At 32.2% G+C, this 12,194-nt stretch overlaps 2 protein-coding genes across 2 annotated transcripts; one reads left to right on the forward strand and one right to left on the reverse strand.

Moving 5' to 3' along the window:
- Positions 1-455: 455 nt before the first annotated feature.
- Positions 456-6,605, reverse strand: LOC107469618 (uncharacterized). The gene is made up of 12 exons (XM_052255602.1): positions 6,412-6,605; positions 4,453-4,510; positions 2,906-3,173; positions 2,677-2,773; positions 2,413-2,534; positions 2,200-2,284; positions 1,866-2,007; positions 1,671-1,753; positions 1,306-1,435; positions 951-1,115; positions 749-829; positions 456-713 (listed from the first exon to the last, which is right to left on the reverse strand). Exons 1-12 carry the CDS (start codon positions 6,603-6,605, stop codon positions 456-458), a joined length of 1,683 nt encoding a protein of 560 aa, XP_052111562.1.
- Positions 6,606-8,053: 1,448 nt separating this feature from the next.
- Positions 8,054-9,770, forward strand: LOC127742890 (zinc finger BED domain-containing protein RICESLEEPER 2-like). Its single transcript, XM_052255603.1, has 2 exons — positions 8,054-9,614; positions 9,754-9,770. The coding sequence occupies exons 1-2, from the start codon at positions 8,054-8,056 to the stop codon at positions 9,768-9,770; spliced, it is 1,578 nt and encodes a 525-aa protein (XP_052111563.1).
- Positions 9,771-12,194: the final 2,424 nt, after the last annotated feature.

Genomic DNA, 12,194 nt, shown 5'->3' on the forward strand with positions numbered 1-12,194 from the left:
AAATAAATTCTAGAATTTTTTCATTTGAACCGATAGTGCAATGAGATTAAAGGTAATTAGAGGAAACGGTAGCACCTTGCATATAATCCATTGAAAACTTAGTTCTTCCTTCTTCTTCTTCTAAATTTTCCTAAAAAAATAAATTGAAAGTACATATAAGTTAGACTAACATAAGAAAAAATCATACAATAACTTATCACAATTTAAAAAATAGTAATGGTTGAAAACATAAGAGTCGGAATTCCAATAGTAAACAAACAGAAAAAAAAAACAGAACAGCAATCTTTGACCTCACTATACTAATAAGACTCTTTAGTTGTATACTTGTATTCATTGCTTGCAGTCATAGCTTGTTGATCTGATTACCTGAAGTTATAAAATTATGAACAAAATAGAGACACTTCAAAGGCTCAAAGTGAAGTTCAATGAGATTTGTAATCTCTATAGAAGCCCAATTATTCGCAAGCATGTAAGGTACTTCTCAGCACAAATGCAAAAGACACATTGAAAAATTCAAGTAAAGGAACAAATAAGCCTTTTATACGATAAACAATAGAGGAAAATTCAAGACTGCACTTCCCATCAACAAGTACACTATCACCAACACTTTTCCCTGCCTCTCTTACAATATCAATTTCAGTACTTATATCATCCAATCCAGGAACTTTAGCACCCTTTTCACCAAGAAAATCAATCAAAGGCCTGTAGTTTGTCTTCATATTTGAACAATTCCCATCAGCAGTGATACCTCATCCAGCACCTCACAGGGCTCCCTCTTGTCAACAATATGTTCATCCTCACTTGAAGGGATCTTTCCCAACTTACCATCCTAAACACAATTTACAAAAAATAAATAAATAAATAAATAAAAGAAAATCAATCGAAAAAAAATAATAAGAAACACTAAAAAACAATAAAGAAAATAAAAAACACAAGTTTGTAGATGCAACCTTCAATGGAGTACGCTCATCATTGGCATCATAGTTAGGCAACTCAAACATGGAAATAATAGCAGCATCATCACAAACTCTTCTCACACGGAAAGTTTCAAAATACTTGTCTGTACCAACACTCTTGGTATCTATCTTAAGGAGCAATTTTTTACCCACCAATTGCTGGAACATCACAGGATAACTATCTCCACAAACAACTTGTGAAATAATTTGAAAAACATAGTTCTTAGAGGAATCTAGGACAAAATACACACTCAAACACACTCAACAAACAGTTATACATGACAGAAACAGATCTCGGTCACTATTAAACTCAACAACAGAAAAGAAAAAAAAGGGGAATAAACCATACATTTGCATCCTTCTGAACTTCTCCAAACAGATCAGCACATGATTTTTTCAATAAGTAAGCAGCTTCATGATCGAATAACACAAATACGCCATGTCCATTGTCATCCTCAACAGCTATTTTGATCCTATATCTGACCACCAAAGAATTACCCAATAAAAAATTTAATACACGAAACAAAAAAAACAACAAAATAACTGTAATTAGGAAAATGGAACAAGGAGAAATAAACAACAACAGGAAAGAGAAAGAAAAAAGAAAAGAACATCACACATAAAGGAATAAACACAAGCTACCTAGGAGTCACATTGGTAACATAGTGCTGACAAAAATCACAATAATATGCACCACCTTAAGGCTGAATTGACTTCCCACAAATACAAGCTGAATACCACGAAGGTCCCTCATCCACAATAGATCTCACAAAACCAAAAACCACAAAAGACCCCTCCTATCATAATATAAAAAATAAACATTGAGATATGAATGGAAAACATAAACTTCGTATAAATTTTTCATGAAAGGACATCTAAGTCAAAATTGACCAAAGACATGGAAAAAACCCAATAAACTTCGTTGTTATCATGAAGTTCGTTAATAGTGCATCTTCTAGTAAGCCGCATAAAATCATCTTCCAATGAAACACCCTTGCCCTCATTAGCAATAAACAATGACTGTGTTCCATTGATACCTTGGTCAATTATACTAATAATCACAGAAGAATTACAGGAAAAAAAAAGGAAAAATCAGTTAAAAAAAAGGAAAAAAAAGAAACAGTATCAACAAAACTTAAAACATGAATAAAGAGAATAAACTGAAATTATATTAACCAAGTTAAAACTATAAAAAAACATCAATCAACTAAACATGTCATCTAATAAGATACTATCCAATAACCTATTTTTGAAATCAACTATTTCAGACAAATCTAGATTAAAGAACAGCCGAGTAGCATGCATAACATTTTGGAGACCAACTTGTCCTACAAAACACCCAACTAAATAAATAATAGATAAATAAATAAATAAATAGTTAAAAATAGGGAACTAAACATAAAGCAAATAAATATCAGAGGAAATTGGGAAGCATAAACATTATAATATTGACTACCCCTAAAGAATTTAACTTTGGCAAGTTGGATCACAACAACTGGCTGCTCCATATAGCCAGAACCTAAGAAACGATGCACTTCATCCACATACTCTCCAAACAGAGTACAGCGTATTGTCAACCTGAAAAAAAATATTTATTGAAAAACTTAGATCCATTAACATTTCAACGTAAAACACCAATAAAAACTAAAATACAAGTGCTTAACATAAATAATAGTTAATCAATGCAAAACACAATCAACATCAGGCAGAAAAAAAAAACTCTTTTGAAGATAACTCAAGAATGATCATCTTCATCACTTTCGCATCTTTCACATACTCTTTCTCTTCACCAACAAAAGTCAGCAAACCAATAACATCTATCCAAAAAAACAAACATCAATAAAATCACAGTTTAAAAGTGCACACTTCCATAAAAAAACAGCCAAGAAAAAAAGCAATAAACTGAAACAAAAAAAATGAAGGGCACAAAAAAATTTAAAGTCACCTACCAACTAAGTAAATGTAATCTTCAGTCATTTTCAAGAGCTCATCAAAGGGACAGAAATCGAAACATGTATTTGGGATATCATCGTCAGAGACAGGAATAACAGTTGTACGATTAAGAAAAGCCAACTTAAACTCATGTTCTGCTGCCCTATAATTGCCTTGGTTTGGAACAACACTAAAATATGACATCCAGTATGTTTGACCCTCAATAATACTCTCTTTAAACCTATTTATGAGCTGCTTCTTAACAGTTGTTTGTATTTTGTTAGACTACACAAAAAACAACAACAAATTTAAAAAACAAAAAACAGTAACAACAAAGAAAAACAAAAGAAGAAAGAAAACCGTAGATAAAATCAACCCAAGACCAACATTGAACAGCCACTCACATCTCCATCAACAAGAACAATTTTCATTGAATTTGTAACTTCATAATTTCCAAAAGAAGGAACAATCCAAGTTCTTAGTACCCTAACTTTAAGTCTCCATGCCTCCCTTGGAGGGTGGATCTTAGAGATAGAATCAAATAGAGGAGGCATTGGCTCAACCACCAAACACAATAGAGAAAACTAAAAAGATAAATACAAAACCAAAAACAAAGGATTTCAGAGAAGGAATGAGGTGCATTGAACGATACAACCAAGGAGTCCTTTTTATAGACAAGCTAACAAATCACCAAAATATTTGAATTTGAATTTGAATAACTCAAAGAAAGGGTGGGAAAACATATATCACATAGAATACATCATCTATTACCTATCACACACATATCCAGCAACCACAATCAAGAACACCTATGCTATCCTCCCTGCGCAACAATTAAATAAGAAAGGACACATTCCAACAAATCTCATAGAATCATAATAATAATAATTATAAAGTAATAGAATAGTGTACCCTAAAACCCACTAACATATAATCTACTTGAACATATGTGCATATGCATATGAGGCACACCCAAAAACACCTATAATGTAGTCATTGGGAAGAAACTGAATAGGAAAAGACATTTATTAGCATATCTCACCTGACTAAATCCCAGAATTTCAGATGCATGAAAAGAAAAAATTTAAAAAAAATAAACAAAACATAAATATATCAATCAATAAATCAATTAGAGTAATCATTCACAAATAGAATGGAAATAAAAAGAGCAACAATATCAAAAGAATATTAAAATATTCTCAAATAAATCAATTAAGCATTCAACTTAAATATATAACATTCAATAGAAAATAGTTAGAATATCATTGTTAACCTATAAATCAAATCAAATCCAATACAATTTCTTGGATAATGTAGTTCTAGTGTAGATAGTAACAGTATATCTATACATACATTATTATATTAATTTAATATTAATATATCAAGTAAATTATAGTTCATTGGCTTAGTGATTAAATAGATGCAATCTATATCTAGAATCTAAAAAATTCCAAAAGAAGAAAAAATCACAATCTGCCCCCAACTTCATAGACAAAAAAAGTTGATTTGACATATATAGCACCTAATAATAACACGAAAAAAGCAAATTTTACTTGGAAATAACAACTGCCTTCTCAATCACATCAGTCATCACATCAACCATCACAACAAACAACCAAGACCTATGAAAAGCAGTCAACACATTATCCATGATATAGGGTGAGAAAAACCTAACATAAATAAGTTACCCTATTTTTTAAGGAATATTTTATTTAACAAAAAGTATTTCTTAAAATTAAATAACAAGAGAGAGGTATTTTAAAATTTCAAATAGAATAAACTTAAAAATTTTAACAGCTCTATCAAATAAAGCACAAAGTTCTCATTTTGATATTATTGTAACATTCTCCACCAATTTTCAAGTCATGAATGAATGAAGAGAACAAAGTTACATGGACTCCAACTCAATTTTTTACATTTTTTTTATTTTATCCACTAAACTAAATAGTAAGAAATTTTGTTTTCCACCCATTCTGTCTTGTTACACTTTTTTCTACCTCATATTCCTCCAAAACAAACAATGTGCATAAACAATGAATAGAATAAATTAAAAAACAATAACTATATTAAATTAAATTCATATTGAGAGAGAAAACACATTGAATCACCATTTAGTCCTACCTCAATTGAAAAAAGAGAGGATTCAACAAATCTAATACTAATATAGAGTGATAAATCTAAAAGAACACAAAAGAAGGGAAAGTCAGAAGCTGCCCCCAAATTTCTACACCAAAAAAGTTGACTTGACATATATAGCACCTAGTAATAACACATAAAAAGCAAATTATACTTGAAAATAACAACTGCCCTCTCAATCACGTCAGTCATCACATCAACCATCACAACAAACAACCAAAACCTATAAAAAGCAATCAACACGTGAATTATGTAGGGTGAGAAAAACCTAAAATAAATAAGTTACTAACTTTTTTAACTAATATGTTATCTAACAAAAAGTATTTCTTAAAATTAAATAATAACAGAGATGTATTTTAAAATTTCAAATAGAATAAACTTAAAAATTTTAACAACTCTATCAAACAAAGCACAAAGTTCTCATCTTGATATTGTTGTGACATTTTCCACCTATTTTCAAGCCATGAATGAAGGAAGAGAAAAAAGTTACATGGACTCCAACTCATTTTTTTCTTTTTTTTATTTCCTTCCCTAAACCAAACAGCAAGAAATTTTGTTTAAACACATTCTGTCTTGTTATATTTTCTTCTACCTCATATTCTTCCAAAGCAAATAATGTGCAAAAATAGTAAATAGAATAAATTAAATAAACAATAAAATATTAAATTAAATTCATCTTGAGAGAGAAAACACATTGAGTTACCATTTAGTCCTACCTCAACTGAAAAAAGAGACATTCATCAAATCTAATAATAATATAGAGTGATAAATGATCCTACAGCCCACCCATAGCTAGGGGTGGCAAACGGGCCTTAATCCGCCGGGCCGGCCCGCGTAACCCGCCAAAAAAGGCGGGTTGGGCTAGAAATTTGGGACCGTCGTAAGACAAAAGCCCGCCTAACCCAAACCGCTTAAACCGTGGGCTTTGGCGGGGCAGGGCGGGCTGAAGGTTTTTTTTTGGGCTAAACCCATTATCCATGAACCCAGACCCAGAACCCATGAACCCACCCCAACCGACCCGACCCGACCCAATCCCCATTCCCCACCCACCTAAACAGCTGAAACCCTAAATTGAATCCCCATTCGGCCATTCCCCAATCCCTAATCCCCATTGCAGCTGCCTCACTCTCACTCCTCGGTCCTCTCCTCTTAGTTCCTCGGCAGACGGTAGCACCGCAGCACCCAGACACTCAGTCGTCTCGTCTCCACTCTCCAGTCTCCTCGACGGATCTCAGCCTCTCACTCGGTTCCTCAGTCTTAGTTCCTCAGTTCCTCACCGCCACTCTCAGTCTCTCACTCGGTCATCCTAAGCTCCTCACCGTCACTCTCAGTCTCTCAATTCCATCGTCCAGCGACCTCAGCTCGAACTTCAGAGTTACGTCCTCACCTCTGTCTGGCCGTCGTTGCTGCTGCCTGCTGGTCTCGGTCCTGGGCTCCTGGGTCTTGTGAGTCGTGACTTGTCCTCTGAATCTGCTGCTCCTCGCTCTCGGTCACGGCTGCTGCCTGCTTGTCTCCTTGATCCTTCAAGGTCTGCACAACTCTAACCTTTGCTAATGCTATTACCTGAAGTCCTGAACACATATTTGTAACTAATTCTTTGTTTTCAAATTATTAACACAAGTTGATATATGATATACTTGATGATTGTAATTTATAGTGTGTGTTGCTAAGTGAAGGTGCATGGTGTTGTTATTTATTATGTACAGAAAAAGGGTGGAGTTATCTTAAGAGAATTGAACAATTTTATTGATGAGAAGAAATACCTGAGTTATTGAGCTCACTGTCATTATAAAAAAAACAGAAGACATATTCTTTGAATTTGTCATTCTGGTGGTTAACTCATACCTATTGTACATATTCTTTCAATTCATATGCAACTAATCCTTTTTTTGTTCTGTTGTTACATCAAATGCAGCTGTCTATGCAGTTGTTAGTGCAGTTTTTAGCACCCAAGTGATGTTATTAAAGTTGGAATTATAAGACCCAAAAAAAAAAAGGTTGGAATTATGATTAAACAAGAATTGATGATGGAGGGTATGTGGTTACCCACTAATAACAATGGTTACATGACATGTGAATCTGAAAGTTCCAAGTTTCCATTGGAAGCTAAACAAGGCAGAGTAGAAAGGTACCATGTGCTAAGGTTGCAGATTTTGGATCAATTGTTACTTTTTATAATTGATTGATTTCTTAACACTAAGGATAAAAGAGTGCAGAATCTAATGGAGAACTAGTAATAATAAGCTAAGAAAAAAGAAAGGAAAGAATCTTAAATATGTTGTTCCATTATTCATCTATATCATTATTTTGCATCTAAATCTTTCTCCTAGGCCATTTGATTAGACATTCATTCATCCTATTCTCAATTATTAAACTAAAGCTTATTTTCCAATCATATTCTTGTTGAATAGGTCACTTCTCTGGGTTCAACACTTGCTATTAAGCTATTGAGTAACACAAGAATTGAGGATTCAAGTTTTCTTTTAAGATTTTTCCTCCTATTCTGTTTCAGTAAGCATTATAAATTAAAATTTTTCCCTTGCCAAGGTTTAAAATTGAATAATATTAGATGTAATAAGTGTGTAATTATAAATGTTATATGTATGAAATTATAAACATTAAGTTAAATAAGATAACTTTGAGTTATGGTTTATAAATTAAAATTTTGCCCTGGCAAAGGGTCAACTGGTTGTAATTGAGATTTGAGGGTGGTACCAGTTCTTAAGAAAAATAACAGTATTTGACTATACATTGATTGCGGGACAACAATTTATTTCGTTGTTAAAATATGCATTTAAGTTAATGTGCTAAATTGTTCTAACTAGATGAGTATTCAATTTTTAAATATACTTGATAATGGTTGATTGTTGGTTAAATGCTTGAATTTGATAATGGTTGAGTTTTGAATATACTTCATAATGGTTGAGTTTTGATTATGACTGAATACTTGCTGTTTTTTGTATGATTTGCTAATGGTTGAAAAACCTAGTTCATATAAACAATTTACATTTACTTTTATTTCAAGAAATATGAATTCTGAAACTGTGAGTAACCTTGTTACCACTGGAGTTGGTTCTGAGGCTGCTCCAGTCGAGGTTGATGAACCTAGTTCGAAAAGGTTGAGACCAGCAACCTCTGATGTTTGGAATTTTTTCAAAAAGCTCGGTCCAGATAAGGATGGAGTAGAACGTGCTGAGTGTAAAGGATGCAAGAAAGTGTTTAAAGCTGGAGGTAAGCGATATGGCACTTCTACTATAAAACAGCATCTTGATAGTTGTACTCAAATTAAGTATGAAGATATTGGTCAGACTATAGCAGAATTGCAACTTAAAATGGGTTCACTGAAGATTGATTTAGGAGTGGCTAGAGATATGTTTGCTGGGTATGTAGTTGCTGGGGATAAGCCTTTTAATATGGTTGATGATAGGAGATTTAGAAATTGGGTGAAATATATTAGTCCAACTTTGAAACTTCCTTCTAGGAATACGGTTAAGGATGACATAGTGAAAGTTCACAAGAGAGAAGCTGCGAAACTTAAAAAAATTTTAGTTTCAGTTCCAAATAGAATTTGCTTAACATCTGATCTTTGGACTTCCAGTACCAATGAGGGGTTTATATGTTTGACTGCACATTTTGTTGATGAGAACTGGAAATTACTGAGTAAAATTCTCAATTTTTGTCATATGCCTCCTCCTCACACAGGATTTGAATTGTCTTCTAAAATCTTTACGCTTTTGACTGAGTGGAAAGTTGATAAAAAGATTTTTTCCATTACTTTGGATAATGCTTCTTCTAATGATACTTGTGTTGAACACTTGAAAAGTACTTTGGATGTGCATGGTTCATTGTTGTGTGGTGGTGAATTCTTTCATGTTCGTTGCTCTGCTCATATTTTAAATCTTATTGTCCAAGATGAAATGAAAATATGTGGTGATGCAGTGTATAAGATTAGAGAATCTATTAAGTATCTGAGAAAATCTGAAAGTCGAATGGTTAAGTTTAAAGAATGTTTTGAAGATATTGAGGGACTTGAGTATACGACTGCATTATGTTTAGATGTTCCTACTAGGTGGAATTCACTTTATGCAATGCTTGCAAGTGCTATTCCTTATAAGAAAGCTTTTGAAATGTATAAAGTAAAAGAAGCTGGGTTTAGGGAGTATTGTCCTTCATCAGATGAGTGGAGAAGAACTGAAAAGATATGTGATTTCTTGTTACCATTTTACGAAACTACCAAGTTGATGTCTGGAACTTCTTACCCAACATCCAACTTGTATTTTTTACAAGTTTGGCAAATCCAGCTGATTTTAATGAATAGTTTGAAGAATGATGAAGTGCTTATAAGGAACATGGGAGAAAAAATGATGATTAAGTTCAATAAATATTGGGAAGAATACAGTGTTGTTCTTGCATTTAGGGTAGTTCTTGATCCTAGATTTAAACTCAACACTTTGGTTCATTGCTATAATGAGATTGATCCTATTAGTGCTAAAGACAAAGTGGAGCTTGTGAAGAGTAAGTTATACAAGATTTTTGAGGTTTATGATCAAAATTTCTCTACAACTGTAGAGAGTTCTTCCCAACTTTCAAGTAATTTTTCTCAAGCAACATCTTCTGCAATTGGAACTCAGCTTATTAAAATTGTTGGTGTAAGTATTTTTATCTACTTGATTATATGTGTTTTTTATTTTTCATACTTTTTGATTCATATATTGTTTGTAATGCAAAGGATTTGATGTCCCGTAATCAAGAAGCTGAAGTGAAAAGTGGAAAGAACCAACTAGATATTTATTTGAGTGAGGCAACATTATTTTGCAATGATGCAATCATTGATGTTTTGCAATGGTGGAAAGACAACCATCATCGTTTTCCAACACTATCACTAATGGCACGAGATTTGTTGAGCATTCCTATTATTACCGTGGCTTCAGAATATGCATTTAGCATGGGTTCTCATGTTTTGAATAAGTATAGAAGTCGTTTGTTGTCAGATAATGTTGAAGCGGTGATTTGCACCAGAAATTGGATACGTGGATATGATGATTTTGGTATATTATATTTATGACATACATACTTGAGTGATTTTGAACATTATTATGTACTATTTTGCTAATATTTATTTACTTTTTTCTAGAAGAAGATAAAGATCAGGAAGATATTGCAAAAGGAGAAGGCTATTCTTCAGGAGTTGGTTCTAATGATGTTATTGACTTATATGAAGATGAAGATGAAAATTAAGTGTATTGAATTAAGTTTAATTTGCTTTGAAGACTATTTATAATTATGTTTTTGGACTTTGGATTATATATTTATTTTGTCTATGGGACTATTTATAACTATGACTTTAGTATTTTGGATAATTGGATTATGTTTATTTACTTTGAAGACTATTTATATCCTTTGAAGACTATTTATATTTAATATTTGTATTTATATTGATTTAAATAGAAGNNNNGGGGCGGGCTTCCCCGCCTGACACCCCTACCCATAGCAAACTGAATAATTTTACCTCGTAATAGACCTCCCACACATAGACTATTAATTTCTACCAAATCCATATAACAAGAGTACACAAGTCAATATAGATATATAGAGTTATTGCATACCAAACAACACACTCAACTGAACCTAAGAATTAGATTCTAGAATTATTTAAAATTTAATTTTACACATATAAGAGTTAGAAAACAAAAAGAAGAGAGATCTTATTGGGAATACCAAATATCTTTCTCAATTACATCAATCATGATATCTAAGATGAGACACCTATAAAAAATAAACAAAGACATCACTCAGCATGGAAAATAAAATAAAAAAATAAAACTGACAAAACAAAGTAAGTATACTGATATACTTTGGGAACACCATTTTCTTAAAAAAATTGGAACACATTATAAACAAACCAAATCTCATAAAGCAGTAAACCATAATGAGATGAGCATATCAAAAAGAAGAGAATAAAGAATTATACAAAATATACAAAGAGAGAAGAAAAATTTTTTGATCTTAAGGTAACTGAATAAATTTTTTATTGATGTATTAGACCAAAGTGTAATATTAGACCCACTAACCATAAGAAACAAAAAAAAAGAAAAAAAGAAAAAAAACACAATATTAGTAATACAAAGCAACACTTCAAATAATTAGAAAAAGAAACAAAAATCAACATACAATTAATCATAGTGACTGTGAAAAAAAAAAGTAACATGAACATTCGAAATTGTATACCACTCAAATAAAAAACACATATAAATGGATAAGAAAATCAATTGAAATTAAAATACAAACAAAGTCCGAAAACTCCAACAATCATCAAGACACAATGTGTTTGAATCGTATGAAAGAATAACACAAGATTCTTTCATTGTATCAAAGTTTGAACAAACTTCAGGTGGTGCTAGAACATATTTTTCTCTGAACCCAGCAGCTAATGGATGTCCACCCATTACTTACCACCAATAGAGATTTTGAGAACCCATTGAAAATGAAGTTCCTTAGTGACCCACGTAAGCAATACACAATTCCTGTAACCAACAACTATAAATATCAATTTTCTACTAAAAAATATCAGTAATCTACCCAAAATTATCAAAGAATATATGGAAAATATATCATCTTAACCACTTGAGACAGCAATACAATAGCAATAATTTGGACCAAAGCAGATGACAGAGACACAAGAGAGAGTATAACAGTGAAAAAAGAGATTCTCTGAGAAGGTGAGCAAGGTTGTAGGCAGCGCAGCGAATTTGTTCATCCACAAAACAACTGAGTCACAACCAAAAAGAAAGACACCAAAATATATACATTAGCATAAAAACACCATACATGATGAACAATGGAAGGCTAACACCATTGACCTTCAAATAATTTTTCTTATCATATCCTTCGTCAATTGAAATTAAAATACAAACAAAGTCTGAAAATTCCAACAATCATCAAGACACAATGTGTTTGAATAGTAAGAAAGAATAATACAAGATTCTTTCATTGTATCAAAGTTTGAACAATTTTCCTAAAAAAGATACAAAGAAAAATTATTTAACTTAAGATGGTGCTAGAACATATTTTTCTCCGACCCTAGTAGCCAATGGATATCCACCCATTACTTACCACCAATAGAGATTTTGAGGACCCATTGAAAATGAAGTTCCTCAGTAACCCACGTAA

This window comes from Arachis duranensis, chromosome 10 (genome assembly GCF_000817695.3).
Source record: "Arachis duranensis cultivar V14167 chromosome 10, aradu.V14167.gnm2.J7QH, whole genome shotgun sequence".
In the NCBI taxonomy this organism is placed as follows: Eukaryota; Viridiplantae; Streptophyta; class Magnoliopsida; order Fabales; family Fabaceae; genus Arachis; species Arachis duranensis.